Here is a 24,145-nt window from a genome sequence, read left to right as displayed (position 1 = left end):
CTAAAGCCAGCGAGAGGTCTTTCTTCGCTTGACATTGTTTGATTCTGCATTCTCTAGTGATGCCTCTGATGATCTCCTGGTTAAATCACGACAGTCTTTGTTCCACTCACTGCCAGTACTTCGACCTCCTTCACTGTGGGCTTTTGAACTGCTTTTCAGTACAGGAGCTCTCGGGTCACCCTCGCGGCGAGCTGCATAAGGCGACACGGAAGGCATGTCGCGTTGTTCCATCATTTGCTGGGGCTTCTTAGAAGCTTCTGTTCTGGACATCTGATCCCGTGCAGCATCAAGGCCTTGCTGTGATGTTGATCCTGAGCAATTACTGTCTTTTGAGGCCTGCTTCTTCCCTTTTGTTTCAGTTCTACTAGCCATACTTGCCAGCCTCGGATCCCGTGGTTTCTCTGGATGAGCAGGAAGCGCTGCAGCCTCCACGGGCACAGAGGCACTGTCTCTCCTGGAGTCTGCAGCCTGAGCTCCCTGTGGCTGCTGGGGCCCTCTGCTTCCTTGGGGTGCTGCATGGGCAGCCTTCACAGGTGCTGAGGCACTGCCCCTCTTGGAGTCTACAGCCTGAGCCCCCTGTGGATGCTGGGGCCCTCTGCTTCCTTTGGGTGTTGCATGGCCAGTGCCATCAGTGGGTTCCTGCAGACTGCTGGCCTCCCTTGGATTAGCAAGCTCACCGCTTTTGCTACTGGAAGAGCAAACCTGCAACTGAGATTTCTTTGACCCTGCTTTGGCTGGGGGCTGTACTGTTGCCTTGAGCTTCAAAATCCTAGCAGCATCTTTCCTGTAGCTGTTTTCTGATGTCTTGATAATGGCTCCTCTTTTCTGAGCATCCTGAATCAATTCATTCCAGTCTTTATTTTCCTTTAAAATAAGAAGAAAAGACAACCCCCCAAAAAGAAAACAGTTATCAGAAAGAAATCAGTACAAGTGGACAGAGATTTCAGAGGATGCACAACCCCTTTAATCAAGGTACCTGACACAACTGTCATGGAAACCACTGTTATGCTCCTTCTGGAATGGAAGAATCTTACATTTCACTTGCAAAACAGCAGTAGGCACTCTGGCTGCTGTAACACAGGGAAGGTACTTTCAGCCATCAGCGAGCTACTACTTAAAATGACAATTTCTATAATTACAAAGGCCAGAAGAGTTCTCACACAGAGAATGGAACAGCATGGCTTTAATGCCCTCTCATGGTGTAGCCAACAACGCCCCACCCCCTTGGGGAAAGAATAAAAACCAGCTACTGTGAAATATTAAGTCTATTCAAGAGCACTCCCTACACACTCAGTGGATCTTTATACTCCCTCAAATATCTAGTTCTGTTTCAGAAACACCTGTTTCAAAGAGTACAAGCAGAGTATCCTCAGAAACCACATGACTATACAAAGTAGTGTCAAAAAAACCTGAAGATCAGGAGATGTTCTGGGGTCGCTTGGTTTTAAAAAATCATTTTCCTTGCTCAAGTATCCAGTCACAACTTCAGTGGCCGGAGGAACAGTAAAGATCAAGCAGCAAAGTATCTTACAAGTAGAGAGAACATTTTTCACAACCCCCACAGTTGAACTGTAAAGGACTGTGTTACAATTTGGTTACTAAAAATATTGTGAGAGTAATTTCTAACTTTACTCCTTTGAAGCAAGGAAAACAGATTCTTAAAAAAAACCCAAAACAACAAGTTTTATGACAGTTACAGCTGAAGCTTTCAAAGAGAACCCTTCAGAGGCCTGGATTGTATTAACTTAACAGTGCACTAGAAAAGGGTCCCCTTTCATAGACTGGGCAGTCTGAGGATGGTTTTCACCTTCTCAACCCTGACGTGACCTAAAAGGGTGGATCACAGATCATTTGATTAACACTGTACCTACCATGAGTGTTTTCAGTCTTCCAAGGATGAAGAGGCTAAATCTGGCTCGAGTAATTGTAACGTTCAGACGCTGAAGACTTGCCAGAAACCTAGGTGACAAGACAAAACTAAGTTCCTAAATGACATCTTCCACAAGGTTTAAGTGTTATGAGAAAAACGAGTAATATTCAATAACTGAGCAGTAATATTCAATTATATAATATTCAATTTCAGTGAAAGGAAGAGAACAGAAGCAGTTACAAAGGCAGCAGCAGTTCATGGCCCATTCCCAGATCCCACTGTAGCAGCCCTGCCTTACATGAAGGGCTTTCATGAATTGTGTTTTCTTTCTTTCACCACTGATGCCTTGCAGGGAATTCCAGTTTTTTCCAGCTCTTGCCATTGATGTTTCCTTTCTTAGAGCAAATCCCTTCTTAATGCCAACCACTGCTTCCTTAAATGTTCCTCAAAGTACAGAGGACATCAACCTCACTTCACCTATCAAGACTTTAAGCTTCTTTTTGTCTTGAACTGAAATAGATTAATAATATTTGGCATGATTAATGGGAAAATTTCCTACTGAAATACTGAATGCTGGACATGAATATTTTATTTTAAAGGTGACCTGCACTAGAAGCACATGAAGGAAGACTTTTGCTTTGTCATGCTTCGAGAGCAAAAAGTATATTCCTTGCAGAAGAAAAATTTCCTAGTGCAAGTGTAAGACCATCTAGGATGTTTCTGTGGGATCACAAACCCAGGTACTGATACCTAAACAAACAAATGCATCGTGTATTCTTAAAGGTTGATTTCCGTTATGGCTTATTTACCAAAATTCAAAAAATGTCTGTGAAACTAGTATCAACTACTTTTTCTCTAATGAAAAAGCTCCCAAAATGCTCAGCTTATTCTATACTAACCAAGTTTGCAATACAAGGTCAGGTCTTTGTACAACTTCATTTGAACAGGTCCAATATCAATGCCCGGTCCTGCAGTCGCAGCACTGAGATCTGCTCTTCAGCAAATTCACAAGTAAAGACTGCAAAAAGTCCCAGAGCCACCCCAGAAAATTTTGGCACTGCAGGAAAAAGTTCTATTTCCAAACTCAATTCACCAGATTTTAAAAGTCTCCAAAACGCATCATTGTTGTTTACTACAGGATTCTTTTTCTTCCCAAAGTCGCATGAATCTGCACAATTCAAAGTCCTCTATTTAGCAATTAGAAAATTAGTATCAGAGAAATGTAAGTAGCTTAGTGAAACCTGGTATGTGGAAACAAAGATTTTTGTTTATGCAAACAGACTTCCCACAGTTTGACTTAAAAGCCAATGAACTGTAAGGCAGCACATTTCGACTAACATTTTTTTAAATTAAAATGACCAGTAAGTTACAGAAACAAACTGACAACTGCTGTAGCAGTCTGGGAGTAAACAGCACACCCAGTATCTAGCTTCTTTTGTTTCAGACAGGAAAAACCCAGATTTGATAATTTTATATGTGATCTTGAATAGAGACTTCCTGCAAATCTCCTAACTTAAGCACGTTCATCTACAACTCAAATATCCAGCTCATCCACATCACATTCTAATGACACATATAACTAGTAACAATACTTTTACAGTCAGAATGCCGCCTTATTAGAATAGTAACAGTCACAGAAAACATTTCACTTTAAGAGACCAGGAACTTCAAACAGTTACAGTATATATCAAAAGCTACGAGAAAAATAATTGCTGCAGTACTAATGCCAAGAGCCAAGTTCCCAAGACCAATCTTGCCAAAGCGAAACAGCAACAGGCTAAGGCCCCCATGCAAAGTCATAAGCATGCAGCGCAGAACACAATACTTAGAATTTCCATGTCCCTTTTGTTTAGAGATCTCAAATGAGTAACATTAATTCATGCATTAAGATACCCCTTAATTTGCTGGCTGTAGTGACTTGTTCTTTAATGACTTTCTTACTGATCATATTAAAATATAATTGCTCTATATATCTGTATATAGAGTATCATTGGAAGTGGGATTTGCAAATCACTGAAGAAAAACATACCCAATTGACCCTTTAGTGCTGTTCGCCCGGACACATGTCACTATGATGCAGTCTTTCTCTCGTCCCTGGAATGCATCCACTGTGTCCACTTCTCCAGGGCTGTTGATCAAAGAATTAGCATGCTGTTTAATTACGTTAGTCAAATTTTTAAGCAACGCACTGATACAAAGAGACTAAACATTACCCTTAATCATCAGCTGTCAAAATAACCCAGGGTAAATTTTTGCTTCAGTGTAAGAAAAGCTTCAATGTATGAACCCAAAGCTGTATTTTCTTTTCTGAGGTCAGCATCACTGCTGACACACTGTTCAGGTTCACGTAGCTTGGAATTTGAGGTTTTCTTTTAAATCAGCTTAATCCAGAACACCAATATAATCAAAGCATGTATACAACTAAGAAATAGTACTAAGAGGCCATGCTTCTTAAGTAAAAGGCTTGCATATGTCCCCTTTAAAGGCATGACTAAGGGGATAAACAAAGGACTAACATGCAAGAGCCAGGTCCCATTTAAAACCCCATGGTTTCTTTACCTGTTATTCTTAAACACTCTGTCCAGTTGTTCTTGGATTTTCTTTTTCTGTGCGCTGTAAGGGGTAATTATTCCAATGCGACGAAGGCCCAGATCCTTCCTTTTTTCTTTAATTGTTCTAATTAATTCCATCACCAGCTTCACTTCCTGAGGATTACTAAAAGAGCTAAACAAGACAGAATGGAAACATTACAGAAATACATTTGACAGCTCTTTTAAAAATTCAATGCTTCATCACAGTTTGTGGGGGCACTGCCAGTCAAAGCTGCTGTCTTGAACTTTTGCAGCTTGCTTCACATAGAGGCTCAAAGAACTTTTCAAGCAAGCCCTGAGGAGGGGCTAGCTAACAATGAGAAGTGTTAGCAGTGAAAGCCTGCACTTAAGTTCCCTTAAAACTACACAACTTTGCTTTCCTTACAGAATAGGCAAGAGAGAGGACTGTGCCTGCCACCTTCTGGCATTACCTCAGTGTGCAGCTGTGAAAGAAAAAGTCACCGATCAAAAAAAATAAACCAGCAACTCAGAAACTGCTACTAGAATTAGCAGAGACTGTAGGCATTCATTAACATCTAGCAGATAGTCAAACCAGGATCAAAACCAGCTTCAGATGAATATATATATTTATATATATAAACAAACATACTTTCAGTAAACAAGGTTTTTGTAAAATTATAGCAAATAAAATTGAAAATGCAGATCTGACTACTGAATGCATATTGGAAACAACAGAGGAGAAAAGACAACTCTTCTGCTGGTAATTAACTCTCAGTAAATTTGAAGTTTGGTGCAGTAGAACGCAGAACTTACTCATTGTCTCGCTCCTCACGACCATCTCCTACATCAAAAATAAGGTAGGGCTGGAATGGCCACTCTGAAGAACATCTGTTCTCTTCTGTTGCTCTGTAAATAACATTTTTATCACCAGGTAACCATACAGAAGATCTAGGAACTGATACTTCATTTATTTATACCATGGTTATCAAATACAAGTGACTTTCAGATGTTTTTCCAGAGTCCTTAATTTTGACTGGTATCTGCACATACTGAGGCCTGAAAGTGAACTCTAAGCAGTAAGCATGCTCAATTTTAAGTGATCCAGTTAACGTACGTATCACAGTCAACACTAGCAAGAGATGGAATGCAAGTTTTCTCCCACTAAGTATCTCACCCTCCCCACAACCTCAGCGATTTTTAGACTCAAAAGCATATCCTGGTATCAAAATGCTTCTTTAAAATACCCTGTGCTCAAAAAGGAGAGCAGAGCGCTACTCACTTGTCAGTCTTTAGAGTCCTGCCATAAACATAATTGGATGGGAAGAGGCAGATGTCAGGGTGCATCCTGTACTGCACAGTCAGCTGCACAACTGGCAGGCTCCGTAAAACATTCTTCTGCACTTGCTCCACCAGGTGTCTGTGCAGGCGTGCCATCAAGGACTGATCATAGCCATATTCCTGAGCTTTCTGCCAGAGGGAAAACATGAGATTAAACTTGGGAATTAGGTCCCAAATTAATGATGGGAATTTGCTTTTTGGACTTAAAACTATTTGGTATTTTCTTTTAAACTTCTAAATCACTGACAAAATTACAACTTCTTGCACTTCAGTTTTGTATTTGTATATTATTTCAGTAGAGATTACCTGCAAAAATCTGAATTTTTGACAGTGTAGTCTTTAGCAAGAAAACTTTCTTTCATGAATCACAGCATAGTAAAACTTTAAAAACATCAACAATAATGAAAAGCGAGATCTTCCAGGTGAGATCTCATTAAATGAGCACACAGCCTCCAGATGATTTACCCTTCCAGAGAAACCAGTCTGCTTTTCCTCTTTATCAGATATTTAGAACAGTTCTCCTTATTGTTGGATACATACAAGTGCTCCTATATGTTCATCCTTAGAACACAGTCATAGGGTGAGGAAGTCCATCTAAGAGGTAGTCTTCATCCTCCATTCTTCAAGGAATGCTCACTGACTGAAGCTCACATGATGAAGTAACAGTCCAAGCAATGCAGCGTCCATCACAAACCAAGTGCTGAGTAGCATTGAAGTTTGTATTGCCATAGCTGTTCTTAATGGTGCATGAAATCAGTTCCAAGCTACATCAGGGAAGTCTATAAAGTCTGCACCCACACATCTGTATTAACGTTAGTCACATATTTGAAAGCAGTACTGATACGGTCTCCACTCAACAGAGACTAAACCTGGCAGGGCAAAAGTTACCAGCTGATACACATAATGATCTATGATTTGACATTGAAGTGTCTTTTTTCCTTTTACATATTTCCTATCCACCATATAGCACCGAAAAAATAGTTTGATCACTTACTATTGATTTTACAGTAGGAGGGAGCTGTCTGGGATCTCCAACAAGGACAAGTTTACTACAGCGATGGACCAGTGGAATCAGTGTTTCAACCTCACAGGACTGCCCTGCCTTTTGTACATGCAAACAGGACAAAAAGTAGAAGTTGTAAGCAAAGGAGTGGAGGGAAGTACATTAAATTTCCTTCAGCAAAGCTAGAAAAACTCAGAAATGCTTTTTAAGTCTTCTAAAACAAACCAAACCAAACCAACAAACAAACAAACAGCATGAGACAAACAAACAGATTTTTCTTTTCTTATTAAATATGCAGAGCTCTCCAAACAGATACAAATATAACCCAACCATCTAGAAATCTGTACAGCAAGAACGACACTTTAGTCATAGTTTTTAAGTAAAAGCTGTCTGCCATTAAAGCACCAATTAAGTAAGAAAAAAAGAAGTAATTAAAAGTTATTAATTCTTCTTATGGCTCTACATGGCAGGACTGGCTGTTAAAAGGTGGGGACGGGGCAGTCAATCCACAATATATTCCACCAGCAGCCACATAATCACAAGTAGCTTAAGCAGAGAATAAGGCAGACCTTTAGAGGTGGAAGATGCTGTCGTTCTAAGCAGCTTTACTGACCTCATCCACAATAACACAGCTGAAAGGATCAAGTCCTTGCCTCCAAAAAACAGATTCCAGCAGACTTCCTCCACTTGTGCTCAGTGTGCAGCAGATGATGTCGGACTCCAAGATGATATCCGCCTGGACTTTCTGAGAGTGCCCCCGAACCTTCAAGTACAACAGGACACCATGTCCTCTTTTAGCTTTCCTGAATCACTTTAGAGCCATTTCTAACCACCTGGACAATTTTAACTGCCAAACAGATCGTGCATAATGCATCATCTCAATGAAGCTATGTCCATTATTACAAATGAAATTAACAAGTTGGCTTATCTGAACTGTTACTCTCGCTTTAAATTACAGATCAATGCCATTGATGTGTCAAACCAGGAAGAAGTATTCCTTTATCTCTACAGCTATGCAACTTAGACACAATAACTATAAGCAAAGTTTAGTTTGCCATTACATTTGTAGCTCCAAGCCTCTATGACCACTGAGGGCCAGCATATTCTCATTAAAGATGAATATTCATTCATCCCATGGCTTGTGCTACTCAGCTTTAATCGCTAGGTTTGCTATCAATGTTTATTTCTACTTTCAGAACTTTTTCTTTCCACACACAAAAAATTTCCAGCCATTGATTTACTCAGAAACATTTAAAAGGATCTCCACTACAGTTGGACTGCAAAGGGCATGAAAGTGCTGAAGATTATATGTCCCAGAACATGAGGACACGTATGTTTCTATTACCTTCTTTGCCAAATATGCCACATTTCATTTAAAATTTTTTCACACCAGGCTGTCCATAACCCAGCTCATGATCTTTATCCATTTACCTACTACTCTATAAATAATCCCAGCCACCTGAAAACCAGATCTCCAGCACAATTAAAGGATCCAAGTATACAAACAGATTAGCTGAGGCTTATTAAAGAGATGCACTAAAGATAAATTCCTACCTCCTTTAGTTGAGAAGCAAGCTGTTGTCTCTCCTTCGAAAGTCTGCCAATTTCATCATCTAACATTTGACTCTAGATGGTGAGGGGGGGAGAAATCACATATATCGGGAATAATTAACACACGTTTCTCATATATCTTTTTTCCTCCCATACCCTAATTAAATTTCTTAAACATTTTGACTTGTTTGGTCTTTTAATAACAAACATCTTGAAAAGCTGATCAGTTTCTTACAAAATATTTAGACTTTCCATATACAACACTAAATTTTTGTGCAACTGGGAAAGCAGTTTACCATCAGAAATCTGTCATTTGAGCACAAATACCAAATTTTTAGAGGAAAAAAAGGAAAACTTCAAGTACAATACATATGCAAAAATCTCAGATTGCAAGGTATCTTACTACTTCCAGATAAGCTTTGAAGTACACAAGTTAAATAATTTAATTTTGTAAATATGGTTACAATGGTGATAGAACCAAATGATTATTTGGACACTAGAGCAAGAAATGGCATGAATGACCTGTTGAAAATACCAGTATAAGTAAAGTTCCTCATTCCCTTCCACAGAGCTAACCAGCATTTCCATTAGAGACAGTAACTGCTCAAAAGATTAAAGGAAGAGTTCTTTACTTTTTGGATTCAGTTACAAATAGTAATTTTTTAAAAAGCAAACAAAACAGGATTAAAAATACTATTATCTTACTACCTCCCTCTTCTCACATCTGTGCATAGCACGCTGACGAGACAGCATGTCCAGCTGTTGATCTAAAGCTGCTTTTTTCTTCTGAATATCCTGGTCAGAGTCAGCTGGCTTTCGTTCTATAATGAAACAAAGGAAAACATACAGGAGGAACAGAAAAAAATGTTACAATAACTACATTGCACGTTAAAGCAATTATTTTTAAGCATTTATTAAAATTTCTTTTAAAAAGCCAAACAATAAGTCATCTTGCTTATTTCTTTGGTTTTGCCTAGATTTCAGGCCTTACGTAAGCTGACACTCTCTCACCAAGATGGAGAAAAACAATGCTTATGAAGCACTGTTGCACAAAAATCTTTTACCACATCTTCCTTCTTAAAGGACACATAGTCCCAAGTGTAAAATATCATAAAACTCTTAAAGAAGACTGAAGAAAAGTCTGATTTGCATGTTACTTACTCATTCTGTGTTCAACTTGCTTATCCAGGCTAAATCCCCGGACTTCACTGTTGATTGTTTTTTCAGCACCAAGTCGCACTAATTTGATATCGCCACAATTTCCTGTTTAAAAAAATCAGAGTCAAAATACTTTAAGGTTGCTCCAATCATCTATGCACTGTGGTATGACAGAAAATAAATTAAATGTTGTGGATATCAAACAAGGCTTTTCCTTTTCTGCTTTTCAGGAGTTTGCAACAATTTACTTGTACTTATCTAAACACAGCTACAAAAAAAAAAATAAAAATCAGTAATTCCAAACTCTTAAAAAAAATATATATACAGTGCCTATGTTTTAGTGGTGGCTTCAGAATGTTATTCTGAATTAACAGAACCACCTCTTATTCTCTGGCGTCCTTATCTTAAACTTACAAAACTCCTAAGCTAGAAAATTACTGCGTACCATCTGTAACACAGCTGGCAAGTCAATACTGAATCAACATTTGGTTATAATGCAGAAATTCCCCCCCTCCCCCAGAAAAATTGTTCAGAATTCATCTACTCTGTATTAGTCACAAACTAGGAGGAGAAAAAAGTGACAGGCTCTGACACATCACAACTTTCATCAGTCTGTTTAGCATGGTCACTGAAGCTCAATTTTATTCAAAATCAAGGTAACAGTCTTGTGTTCAAATCCAAGTAAGGAGTACTTAACAACTGGTGAACTGAAACAAACATTATGAGGAAAGGGTCAATGTCTGTATAAAGACAAAGTGCAATCTATTAAAAAAAAACATAATACAGCTTTTGGAAAAGCACATTAAAATTAGTAACAGTATGAGAATGTACCAATCATGTTCTACAAGAGAAAAAAGCAGCTTAGAGTGGCATATAAGTATTATATGTAATCAACTGTTCTGGTTTCTCCTTCAAGGTTTTGTCTATTTAACATATAAACAAAATTTTAGAATAAACCATACCCAAAGGCTCCTGTCTGTTTTGGCATTTTCCCTTAAATGCAACGATGATCTTTTTCATGAGTTCATCAACAGCAGCATTTGATGGTGCACAAACTAGAAAACGGTTTGGCTTGATCTTGGAATTTGTATTTTGAGTTGCTTTCTCATTCCTAGGGTTCTGCAGATTAACAGTAAACCAAAACAAGCTCTTTAGATTGTCTTCATTTGTGATTTAAAAGCCAAACTGTACACTCATCTTAATCAGCATGCAGAGTGTGAGGACTACTGCACCTGAATATCTCTTAAGGTCTGCCTTACATTGACTAACAAGTCAAATGTATTAATATTATTTGCATCATTTCCCTTCAACAATGTTGTAATTGATGAATCTACTGGATGCTAATATGAAACCACTGAATGGGACAGGCCAAATAACATTCTTTAATACATCAAAATACTAAGGTTTTTATGTAAAAAGTGTTTATACTACTGATTGTGCATGTTTTCTTGATTTTACTTTTTAAGTTCTCCAAAATAAAGTATTTTCCAAGATGCCCAAAAGGTATTATTTCCACCTTTACACCCTATATAGGACAGATTTAATTAAGGTAGCTTAATGAATTACACTCCAAGTAATTACCGATAGTACACTTCCATTTAGTTTAAGACACCACTGACTTCCAATGGGAAACCAAACAGCAGCACACAACTATCACATCCTGTTCACTTACTTCTCTCAAAACACGAGACAGAAATCCCACAATAGTTTTTGATTTCCCTGTTCCAGGTGGTCCATGGATGAGGCAGATCTTGGGAAGCCCTGGATGTTGCTTTACCATGGCATAAGCTGTCTCAATGGCTCTCTTTTGATCTTCATTGTATTCTTTCATATCCAGTGCCTGAGGGGACAGGGAAAAAATAATTAAAATTTACATAATTACTTAATTTAACGTTGATCAAGCCTTTCATGTTCATTTTAGGTATTTTCAGAGAATGTCCCCCACCCCTCTTGCTATGACTTAAAAATTTGAAGGGCATGGAAGCTTTTAATTCCAGGTTTGCTCTAGATGCACACCCAATCCTGACTTGAAAGCTGTAATGAAGGTTTTGTTTACTCCACATACCTTCATTTTACATTACAATTTCCATTCTATGTCTTACTTTCTGAACAGACACCTTTGCAGTAAGGAAAAGAAACTGAAAGCTGCTTAAAGTGCTCTACTAGTATCTAAGTCAATACAGCAGAAACACCTGAGCAAACTCAGACTCCTTTCTATCCACCCACACAACTAATTCTGAAAAGCACAGTGCTTCAGTGCTTTTGAAACTTGTCTGTTTGCACTTGGTCATCTAAAAAAAAAAAAAAAACAGCATGCAAAACCAGTTTCACAAAACTCATGAGATCCAAATGCCCACTCTGTTATCCTTAACTATCACTTCTAGTGCAGGACTTACAGCACTTGAAACCACAGGCAAATCTCTTGGACAGAAGTCACTGTAAGTTGGATTTATAATGGGTTTAGCCAGGGGACTCCTGCTCAGTAGTAGTAGACCTTTGAATGCTCGGCGTGTGGTCACCAGGGAGCCAACCACCACACACTTCACTTGCTTATTTATGAAGAATGACAAATCGCCTCGAGTTTGCACAGAAAGATGACAGACCGTATGCTGGTCCTTTTGTCCTATTAAAAGGGAGGAGAGAAAAACAATCACCACCACCACAAGTTGTTAATTCAACATGTATCCAAACTGTTAACTGAAAGACATTCAAACAGATCACTCAAATAATTCACTAAATCAGGTGCTGCCTCTTATTAGGAAGTCAAGAACTAATTCTTGCAAAACCCCCACCCTCACCAAAACAAAACGAAACCCCCAGAACACACAAAAACCCCCTACCCAGTGCTCTGTAAACCAACTCAGATCATTGTTTTAATTAGGCAGCATTAATCTTGATACTTGGTAATCCTGGTAATTCACAACTTCAGTTCCAGGAGACAGTGAAAATTTTAGTCGGTTGGGCCACTGAAGTTCATGGCACTTCATCTCTCACATCAATGCACTCCTAAAAACATATGCAGACCACTTACTTATAATTAATTTCTGTTCTTACACTAAGTATTAACATTTGTATTGAAGGAAGTCCTAGAAAAATGCAGGGAAAGCAGGTCTTCAGCTACAGTTTCTGCCTTTTTATGAAGTTTCTAGCATGGAATAGACATGATACAGTGGAAAAATAATCCCATCTCCTCTGAGGTAAGTGGTATATTACAGCTATCAACAGCCAGATAGAAAGAAGCATTCTGTGGTATCAAGAAGAAACCCACTTTTATTTCAACCCCATTTACTCACTAGTTGAACGGCCAGACGCATGAGAAAATCGTGTCACTAGACCAACGTGCTGCACTATATGGTTTTCCATCTCGCTTCCTTCCCTAAAGGTGTCTTTTTTCTTTTGGACCACCAGAAAGATTAAGTCATCCTCCTTTGGATGAAGCTGCTTTGCCAGATCACTTTCTTGAAAATGAGCTACCCAAAATACATTTTAAAATTAGAACATTAAAATGAAAATTGTTACAATTACTTTCTGACTTCTGATGAAGTACATATTATGGAAGACTACAGAATTGACATACTGCACACACTTCAGTAATACCCAGCTATTAACTTTTAAAGCTATTAAAACCTATAGCAAAAGACTATGAAGAGTTTTAACTCCATCCTGCATTCTTAAGACTGAACATAGTACTGCATAAAAACAGAGCAAGTCAAGGACTATTTTATTTACCAAAAGAAGCCAAAACAAAATCCCAAATGAGTGAGATGGAAAGTATTCCAACAGCAACCAAATAACTTTTTGTACTGAACGCTTAAGGCACAAATTCCCTGCAAAACATGTTTCTGTAACATGTGTTCTGTAAAACAGAAAATTCAAGATACTTTCTGTATTTAAAGCAAATTAAAAAAACCCAAAAATCTACCCATAAGTGCTAGCTTATTATAAAGCATTGTCTACTTGAAAATTAGAAGAGGGAGGGTTTTATTAAAAAAAGGAAGCTCTTACCTGTAAAAACTGCTGTATTCAATTCGGCAGAGAAGCTCTGTAAGTAGAAGTAGTAACTCTTCTCTCTTACTCTCTGGTTTTCTATCCAGTCTTGTGCCAGCTACATGTTGGAAAGTAAAAGTTAAATAAAAATACTTCAAAGGGTTTAGTGCATCAAAAAATAGCTGCTCGTGACTCAAAAGGGCAAACATACTAATCAGAAATAAAACTATGACTGTCAAGTAGAAGACATTGAAAAGTCTTACCCATATCTTCTTTTAAAATATGCATGCACATATAAAAACCCACACAGAGGACAAACGAGCACTTTCTCCCCACACACCCCCCATGTAACGTACTTTCTTACAAAGCTATTCAGAACAAATGTGAGTTCCTCTGACTGCATTTTCACCTTAAAATATCAGTATTATCCCCGGTATTGACTTCTTTATCTACCTTATTTCTGCAGAAGTGATGCAATGACTGGACTTCAAACCATACAGACTTTAATTGAAGGAGTACTGTCTCACTGTATTTACAAATTTAAACTTTATTTAACTATAAAGTCGTTTGGAAAAAAAATACTTCTCAGATTAACCTACCCTCTCACAGAAGTTCTCAACATAAACTAAAACATTACATTCTTATCTTTTTACAGACACTGTCATTGAAAGCTCTCAGGTTTTTAAACAAAGATTTCTGTTTTAAGGTTTGTACGCTATAGGAATCATCTCTTCCCTCCTTTTGTGAGTCATAGTGGACAGGCACCCAAAAAACAAAAAAATCTTCACTCGGGTGAGTAACACTGACAGTCCCCGATCTTAAACATAACAGCCTAAATTACCACCCCAAGTCATTCCTCTATTCAGATCTCAATCTGAACTTTTTGAGAACATAAACAGAGGACATAAACCGGTTTTTAATCTCTCAGTAGTAAGTTTACTAGGGTTGATGAAAACAAACTAAGAGGAAGATAGCTACTTACTGTTTCAAAGGCATTTAGCATCATCAAAGGGAAAAATGTATTAAAATAGTCATTGTATCCCTGAAACTGGACAGGAACAGAGGCTACTATGGACTGCAGGAGATTACATGGAGGTCCAAATTGGATGAAGTTTGCAAACATTTCGTAAGTCCACTTTATGACTTCATTAATAAAAATACTATGATCACGCTGCTGAGCTCCAAGCAAGCAAGAACTACGTGTTCCTTGATCAGGCCTTCTGCAAATATTTGAAGCATTGTTGTTCTGCCTATTTTGTGGCTGGAGAACATTATTAGTAATACGGGGTGGAGGTGCATTATTGAAACTTGGCAACTTGCATGGTTTATTTCCTATTGGTATGGCCTCTGCAATTGGTGGCCTGACCACCACCGGTTTCGCTGCATTCACTTTGCTTTTTGAAGCTGGCAGCAGCTTTTTAACATTTTCAAGATCCTTGCTGAAGGCTGCATTCCGTGAAGAGCTTGCAGAGCTGAAAATTTTGGTAGTGGAAGGCCTTCTTGCTTTAGAAGGTGGAGGGAGAGGTTTGGCAAACAAGTGATCTGCTTCTGAGCTGGTGGCTGAATGCTTACTACAGTACTCTCCTGGTTTTTCCACTTCTTCCACGCAGTCTTTGTACTTACACTTCACAGTAGTTGAGGATTCATTCTGCTGAAGGCTTTCAGCAGTATCCATTTCCTCTGTTTTCTTACTGGCTATTGTAGTATCTTGAACGCTTTCTTCCTGAGAACATAATTCCATATCCACAGGGTCTAACTGAGTTAAAAACAGATCATCACCATCCTCATCTTCACTGTTTTCATTTGGTTTACACCCATTTTCTTTTGGAGTTGTCTTCTCACATTCAGGTTGGACAATGCAACCCTTTCCTGAAGGTTCACCTTTATCACCTCCAACAAGGGCAGTGGAAGAGAAACTTAAATCCATAGATAGACAAACCATCTCCTCCCTTTTTTTCCCTCTCTGGTTTTCAACAAATCCTTCAACAGCTGCCAGTTCAAAACTTTCCAGCTTTTGTTTCCTAGATTTTGCATCCACTTCGCTAACTTTTTTATTTCTATTTGCAGAACTTCCTGCAAGATTTGTCACTCTGACGCTCTTTTTGGGCCTTGTCTGCCTTAAATACTGAAGGTCTTGGCAGGCTAGAAATTTTTTATTATGTTTTACTGACAAACTCTGAGGAGCAATTAGTTTACTCTTCTGTTTCTGTGCAACTCCAACTCTCCCCGCGGCTTTACCATAGCTGCGCAGTTGAGCTACGCTATCTAAAGAGCGCTGGGATAATTCAGCTGCTTTGCGGGGCGCCTTCTTCAGACCAAGTTTTTCTACAGTTGATGCTGGTGCAGGACATGGACGAACTTTCCTCGGAGGAACCACAGCAGGCAATGACCTGCCAGCCAGAGAATTTTTGGATGTACTTTGAAGTACTTTTTTATTTTGTGCTGTTTTAACAACAAGAGGTTTTTTAGGACTTCTTTGAATAGTTCTTGCTACCTTAGATTTTGCTGTACTCTTTTGTGGACTCACACTATTTTTCTTAAGGGCCAACTTTGAAGCTAATGAGATGTTAGATGTAGATGCTCTAGGTTGGGTCAATTTTGAGACCAGGGTGGAGTCTTCAGCAACAGTACCTTTGTCTGCAAAATTTTCCAGTTGATCTTTTGTATTTCCCTTACTAACAAATTCTTGCAATGTTGAATTAGTTACTTCTTTTGTATTATCAGCTTCTTTCTGATTAGAAATATTATCTGTCTGCTTTTCTGTCAAGTTTGCCGCTTCTTCCATGGTATCATAATTTATGCAATCCACATCATAACCCCATTCATTTGTGTGATCGTCCAGTAAGTCATCTGAATTACTACTGCCAACTGCTGTTGAAACATGATCTTGTTTATACTCTTGAGTTGCTTCCATACTGTACGCTTGAGTATCTTGCCAGACTGAAAAGACATCAACTTCTGTTTCAAATTCAAAGTACTGAGACTCACAGTCTTCCAGTGACAAAGGAGAACTTGGTGTCTTTGATTCCATTTTGATACCGCTATCAGAAATGCTGCTGGAAGTTGAAGACTGCCCTTCAGGACACACATTTTCATTGCTTTTTGTTTCCTCCTTGCCAGCCACACCTTGTTCTTCATCAGAAGAGTCTGAAATTATGATGACTTTATCAGCACGGCAATCTGAATCACAGAGAGACGTGGTACTCTGGCCATCACTGGAAGATCTTACAGCACCTTTCACTTTCCTTTTAATATCGCACAAATTATGATGTACTGAGCCTTCTTGGCTTGAATCAAAGGGAAAATTGACGCTTTTAGCATATGCAGCTAAAGATAACTTACTGAGCTCTCTATCGACCTGAGAGTCTGTTAAAGTACTGTCTTCAGAAGTCATCTTTGCAAAATCTTCCTCTTTCTTCACCACTGAAACTTCTTCTCTCTTGAAATATTCTGAAAATTTGTACAGCCTGTCACTTGATTCACACTTCACTGACAGTGGCCTGATCCGAGAAGCTGCACTGGATATATCCTTCTTGTTTTCTGAGCTAGATGGAACATGACCATTTGCTGAAGTTTTATCCGTACAAAATGTCTTTGAAATTTGACCTTTACAATCATATTTAACCAAGTCATTTAAATTAGGCTGTTCCCCATCCGAAGTTTGCATGTCGTTGTCTTTCTCAAAAACAGACTCCAACAACGACCTTGATTTTTCTTCAGAGGATACTTTTTTCAGTGAGTTGTCACTAAACCCTAAATGCAAAATACTGCCATCGTCATTTTCCTGCACACCAGGTTCGTTTTTAGAGAAGCTAGAGCAATCTAGTGGCAATACCCGTTTAGCAAGGTCCAGTCTGGACTGAAAAGCACTGTTGACACTTTTCTCCTGTGTACTTTCACAACTCCTTGGAGATCGAGTATCAACAGATTTTTCATTTTCACACACAGTATTCACTCTCTGATGTTTAAGACAATCTTTGCTTGTACACAGATAGCCAGTGCAGAGCTTTGGTTGCTCTGCCGCTATTTTTGAAGCTCTCGCTGTTTTGCTGCAGCTTTTCAAGCCACGTGGCTTGACTGGCTGCAATAGTTTTGCGGGCCATTCCATTTTCCGTAACTTGTTTTTCAAATTGGTAACTTTATGCAGATCTACTTTACACTTTGAAGGGGAACTGGGAGACATACAGCTTTCCTTTACATCCGAGCTGTAAACGTGTTCTGGAGAACCAATACGAGTTTGAGCACCCAGACACATTGGTGCTATGGGTCCTGCTTCACATTTGTTTTCCAACTCTCCGCCTCTTCTGAAATCTGAATGTCGGGCATTTGGATTAAAGCACTGATTACCCATATCACACTTCCCTGCCACAGGATCACTGATCCTATTTTCCTGAGCTTTTCCACATACTTTTGTTGCCAGAGAGTTCTGTGGGCAGACATATTCCGGAGTTGTCAAGTCATCTAATTCCTTTTTAATATTCATCACAAGGTTCTCAGCGGATGTCCAAAATCTTGAGCTTTTAGATGCATCTCCGCATTCCTCTTCCCAGGCACTCTTCCTTCTAGAGAAAGGTTTCTCTTCACAATCTTCATCTCCACCTCCCTTCGACATGAGAGCAAACGGTGAACTAAAGTCATCTCTGCCATGTACACTCATCTTGCATTCACCTCCACATGGACTCTTCTCCTGCTTTATAGAAATGGTAGGCAAAGTTGTAGAGTTTGTATTGTTTCCTACAGGCACAGAGGTATTCACTGCTCTGTACTTTATACTTCTTATAACTTGCTTTAAACATGTTTGTAATTCCTGGGTTTCCTGAATGTTCAGCTGCCAACCTAAAGATAGATTTCCTCGCAGAAGTAAATTGATTTTATCTAGGTATTGCTTGCAAAGAGCATGCTGTCCAATTTGATAGCCTTCTCTAAGAAGGCTGCGTATCAACTGCACACAGGAGTGCTGCACAGAGTTAGAAGCTTGTTTGAACCTCTCGCACAGTGTCCAGGTGCTTTTTCAGTGCACTGTGTAAATGCTATAGCTGGAAGCTTAGCACATCTCACCACTGCTTCCACCCATTCTTGGGAACTAATCCATAGCAAATGCAGACACTTCTTATTTCTGTGTAGTTCAATAATAGACACCAAGATGAGAAGAAAAAATTCTGAGATTTTGTCACACTGCTGAATTGTTTCACTAAGAATATCTTTGATTTCCGAGCAGAGGTAGTGAATGACCTCCACTATATACGCGACACCCAAGTCCTTGAGATCCATAAGTGACTGAACAAAAGGGATGAACCACAGAAACGTGCTGTCATGGACACGTGTATCTCTGCCAATATGAGACTGAAGCACATTAGCCAGTGTTTGCATATCTTCATACATGTTGGGGCAGTAGTCTGGACAAATGGCAGTCTTCCATCCGGTATCCTGAAAAACAAATTCACCATCCTCATTAAGCAAGTCTGCACAGTTCAATCTGTCAGGTGGCTTTTTTTCCCCTAGCCATAAAGGTTACTTTCTCTCAAATATCTGTTGATTAAATGATAGTATCTCTTATATCCTAATCAATATCTTATATCCTAAGTCAAAATCTAAATTTAAAAAATGCAAAAAATAAAGACCAAACTAACACACATATAAGAAACTAACTTCCTAAAATGTAACCTATAAGTGTAAAGTAGTGCTTCCTTTATAAATTATTGTCAAACCCTCCAAATATGTTGCTGTGCTGACATAATTTAACCTCAGATAATCAAATATACATTTAAAACCTTTAAAAGTCATTTCATAAATACAACACACCAACATCAAGAGAACACACTCACAAGTGTTTCTTCTGCTTTATAACAAGAAAAAAAATGATGCCATTTTGGAGCACAGTCTAAGATTTGAAAGTACATCGATGCATACCTCATTACTCCATACTCAATATATAAGTTTAGAATACTGAGAAACAAAAAGTAAAATACAAAAACTCCATCAGCAACTTTTCTTTTAAATTGAATGCGGAGTTTTCATCAAGGTACCAACGCTTGTTTCAATCTTGATATGAACTCTTGGGCATTAATACCATCTCTACCTAACTCACAAACACATTCTTCTTTCCTCTTACAGCCTGAAAGTACCAGGTAAACAAGAAGTGACCAGACTGGCTGCTATTTAAGGCACACAATAGTGACATACACTATTTTTTTTTACATTACTAGTAGTAACAGAGTATTTCTCCCCTCTATTTTATAGATGGTTTAAATCAACAGTGTCATTCAGTGATCAGTTTGAAGAATAGAGAAATAAGATATTTTTAATACCTTTTGTGGCTTTTCTGTGTTATAATTATACACAATCTGACTGCAAGTAATCATGTCATCGTTGTAGTCTGACTCCGGTTCAGATTTTGTCCTAAAAAGAAATGAAAATCATTACAGACTCCACACAACTAACTAAAACTGTAAGAAAGCCAACTGGCCAAGACATAGATTTCACTTTTCAGATACTGACCACGTGCCTATTAGAACTCAGTGATAAGACACACCTATGAAAAGATATTTAAAATGTAGAGCTTCTTCTATTCTGCTCATAAGAGGTGAGGAAAGCAACTGCCTCAGGAAAAAGAGCTTTCTCTTAAGTCATAGATTTGACTACTTAGAACAAACACCCAGAAGAATTAAATTTTCTTTAAATTTTCTATGCATAAATACAGCTCAATCATGGCTACATACTCATAAACTTTGTATGCAACTCTATTTGACCACCTCACAAACTGCTTAACTGAAGAAAATCTCCTTTAACACGCCCTTCTTGGCTATCTATAAATTCCATATATAGGTATCTGCAGCTATCTATAACATTCTAGACATTGTGTGTATAAAAATAACGAACATTTAGAACATTGCTACTCAAAGTTGATTAAAAATTATCACGGAAAAATACTAAACAACTGGTATGGTTATCCAGGTACTATTTTCCACCTACTTTTTAAAATTAGACACAGCTTCCATTTTCAAAAATGTGTTCAAAATTGTTCCTAAAGTCTTGGGATCTGGATTCTCATAAAAATCCTTAAAAGGGATAGCATGCCGAAAGATGGAGTTCAAGTCTAGGTAACAAAACTCTGTTCCCATAGAAGCTGTTTCTAAGTGTCCTTGCAGTGTACTAACCAACCACTTCTGCACTGAACAAGCACTTTACCTAATTAACTTTCTGTTCAAAACTGACAATATTGTGACTCAGAAGTGATTCAAAAACTCCATTTTATCTCAGGATATAAGTATACAAAAACAAAACCTTTCAAAAAGGGTATCTGATGTCTGCTATGTGCTTTAAAGCATTTCCTTCCAGCAGCTCACTATGTTACCCAAGCAATTAAAGGCCAGTTCCACGTTTCTCAGTTTACTACCTTCTCTGAAAGGAGTACCTTCAGAAAAGGAATAAAATTTTAAAGACAATACAGTACCACTGAGAAAATCTAATCTTAAGTAGTATTTAAGACTTAACAGGAGCTGAAAGTAAACTAAAATCAGTTGTTGTCTGGAACTACAATAAAATCTAAGACTATTTTATCCACTGAAAATTCTTTAATTCCCATAATTTTACCGAGAGTCTCAGATACGGCAATCGTCCTCACTTAATGTAAGTGCAAGTTGCTTATAGCACTAAGTAAGCACTAAACAGTTAGCAGCCTTCCTGACTCAGGAAAAAAAGTCCTGAAAAGTGTAACAGACATCATAGTACTCGAAAAGAAGTGAGCATATACTTTTTTAAAAGAGCCTCACCGTTTTAGGGGACCCACTTCATAATTTCATTGCTTGAAGTTGGCAACATCTGTTTTTTTTAACTTGCCATCTCCCTCCCCCAACACAAATTAAGGCAGAACTAACGAGGAAACCAAGATCAAGATACTACCACTATCTGGCATTAAAATCATTAAACTGTACTAGACTCCTAATAAAACTGACCTCTTAAAGCTACTGCGTATATTTTTTATTTCATTGTTGTAGCTCACACTGTTGATAATGGTTTGAAAGGCTTGGACAGGATCAATAAGCTGACCCCATACTTTAGATCCGAGCTGATCCAAAATAACCATGAAACAATGCAGTGCTGGCCAGAAGGGGTCAGTAGAATCATCTGAAAAATAACAGTAACATTGGGGAGAGTTGAAACGCAAGACTCTTGGACGTTTTTAAACTAAGATGAAGCTGAAAGTAGCTGGTTTTCACTGATTTTTCTTAAGTACTAATATAAAGATACATATTCTAGCAAGTTGCAACTATACTTTTTAAATGAAGTTGACTTTTAAATCCATTTTCCAGGTTTATCTGTACAGACACTGCTCCTTACACAGTCTTACATCGACAGGAACCTGGATAACTATTGCTAACAGTTCCCAACTCTATGAAACTGATTCTCCCACATTGATTTTTGCAGTGCTATATTAAGAAGTGGGTACAACATGCAAAGCTGTGACAATTTATATCTCAAATTTAAGCTAGAAGCAATTGGTTTTCCTTCAACTGTTCTTTCTTCTTCATGTAAGATAATATCATATCCTCAAATAAACATACTAAGCTTATAAAGATCTAGTAATTTAAGAGGCAGCCCTGGTCTTGAGCTCATGTGCCATTCCCAGGCTATGCCCTATGTGGCCTACAAGAATGTTCCAAGGACTCCTAGTCTAAATTCCCAGCTGCAAAGGGGAACAGATGGACAGAGTCGAGATTTTTAAGAAAGTTGCAGCAATTTACAAGAAGGTGTTTATTTTAGGACTCAAAATTCAAACTTCCTACCACAGTGAAATACACATTCCCATATGACCTGTGCATTAAATGAAAACAGTATGATAGAAATTACAGATTTGTTCTCTCAAAACCTCTAAGCCAGCCTTATGTGAAGCACTGCCATCCTGCTGTTACAGTTACAAGAAAATTATGGCTGACTGAGGTGGGAATTTGTTTCAGTGGTAGAGCTGAAAAAGCATTTTAACCAATCAAGGTAATTAAGGTGGACTAATGATTATGTAGTTAGAATAGGTATTTGTTTAGAATACAGAGCTAAGAAACATAGCAGGATATGTTTGTTTGAGAAACTCTGCTAAGAAACATAGCAGGATATGTTTGCTTTGAGAAACCCTGCTAAGAAACATTGAAGGATATGTTTGTTTGAGAAACATAGCTAAGAAAAATTACAAGACACGTTTGTACAAACACTGGAGAAAGCAAGTACCATGCATGAGAAGAATCAGACAATGGCTGTGATCAGATCACCATGAGAATGGACCAGAACTTTCATAGGAATACTTCCATGAGAATGGACCAAAACGTTTGGGGGAATGGACTGAAACTTTGATAAATTATAGGGGTAACCAATCAATCAAACAAACACTGATCATCTTATGGATGCTCATATGATTTTGCTTTGTTAAAAATGTATAAATAGGCTGTGAAAATGTATGAGCGGCAGAGCACATTTTCGAGGAGCTACCCTGTGTTCCCCAGCACTGCAAAAAAAGAAGTGCCTGCTTATCTGCAACTGCATAGATAAGTTTTTCTCGTCATGATTGCGACCCTGTCAACACCGCAACCAGTTTAGTTTGTTTGAAAGTCATTTTTCAGCATTTCCTAAATATTGTGCAAAATTGGCCATCTTCCAGAAGATAAAATAAGCCTCAGTTAAAATCACCTAAGCATTACACTACTAAGAATTTACTGAATTACACAAGGAAGACTGATAAAGATGAGAAACAGGCTAAGAACTGCCTTAATCTCAGTATCAATATTAGTTACCAGTTGCTTCTTTCTCCATGGTGTGAAGTATAGACTGCATGAAATCATTTTGTTTGTCTGGGCCCAGTAGCAAGGAGTCCATAGCTTGTTCTTCCAGCACTGTTAGCAACATACAAATCCCTACAAATTAAAAACAAACAAAAAACAATCGGATCATATATTTGCAAAAACTTCTTCTAATTTTCACCAAATCATTTTCCAAATGCCATTACCAGTGTAACACTTGGCCAAAGAGATCAGCGGCAACATGAAACTAATTAAAAATACTACTGCAGTTGTGCAACATTCAATTTTCCCATTTGACGTGCCCCAAAATAAAGAGCACTTATCACAGAATCACAGAATCACAGAACGTTAGGGACTGGAAGGGACCTCAAAAGATCATCTAGTCCAATGAAACAGTAGAGCTCTTACTTGAAAAAAGTGCTTTCAAGATGAAAGAGACTACACATACAAGTACATTTCTGATCATAAATACTCACCTAGCCAATAGTTCTTGTAATTGGTAGTATCATATAAATGAGATGGTAGAAGGATAAGTTTACCCTTTTCAATCATTGAAGAGCTGTAAATATCTGGACTCTCAAAAAGCCCCAACTCAATAACTTTGAACAAGCAAGTCAGCACTTCCTGTAAATCATAGTAATCATCCCTGTCAACCTTCCCTAAATTTCTTGCTGTTAGGATGGCCCACCGACGAATCTAAGCATTGAAACAAGAAAGTTACATATTAATAAAAAGAACAAATAAAAACACAATGCTGTAAGGTTAGGAATCATTGCTACCACAGATCATAGAATAGTTCTGGTTGGAACCCAAACTAAATGCAAACAGTAAAGTGATTCTAGAAGTTACTGCAAAAGAAGAGTTTTCTCCGTTTCTCTTCAGCAACAGTAACTATATT

General features: G+C 38.2%; 1 protein-coding gene across 1 annotated transcript in view; it reads right to left on the bottom strand.

Moving 5' to 3' along the window:
* SETX (senataxin) overlaps window positions 1-24,145 on the bottom strand; it is a 26,271-nt gene continuing 2,126 nt past the window's right edge. Inside the window, 23 exon segments of the mRNA XM_010188141.1 lie at window positions 1-525; window positions 616-864; window positions 1,872-1,959; window positions 3,900-3,998; window positions 4,430-4,594; window positions 5,236-5,328; window positions 5,702-5,889; window positions 6,755-6,862; window positions 7,377-7,526; window positions 8,318-8,389; window positions 9,023-9,135; window positions 9,476-9,577; window positions 10,435-10,591; window positions 11,145-11,312; window positions 11,869-12,095; window positions 12,766-12,942; window positions 13,478-13,577; window positions 14,442-18,439; window positions 18,442-18,886; window positions 19,768-19,858; window positions 21,415-21,586; window positions 23,242-23,361; window positions 23,724-23,943. Of these exon segments, the coding sequence (XP_010186443.1) occupies window positions 1-525; window positions 616-864; window positions 1,872-1,959; window positions 3,900-3,998; window positions 4,430-4,594; window positions 5,236-5,328; window positions 5,702-5,889; window positions 6,755-6,862; window positions 7,377-7,526; window positions 8,318-8,389; window positions 9,023-9,135; window positions 9,476-9,577; window positions 10,435-10,591; window positions 11,145-11,312; window positions 11,869-12,095; window positions 12,766-12,942; window positions 13,478-13,577; window positions 14,442-18,439; window positions 18,442-18,886; window positions 19,768-19,858; window positions 21,415-21,586; window positions 23,242-23,361; window positions 23,724-23,943 (7,827 nt within the window).

The sequence above is a fragment of the Mesitornis unicolor genome, unplaced genomic scaffold (genome assembly GCF_000695765.1).
Source record: "Mesitornis unicolor isolate BGI_N332 unplaced genomic scaffold, ASM69576v1 scaffold3037, whole genome shotgun sequence".
Taxonomy (NCBI): Eukaryota; Metazoa; Chordata; class Aves; order Mesitornithiformes; family Mesitornithidae; genus Mesitornis; species Mesitornis unicolor.
The sequence above is the reverse complement of the archived record's forward strand: the minus strand, read 5'-3'. Positions and strand labels throughout refer to the sequence as shown.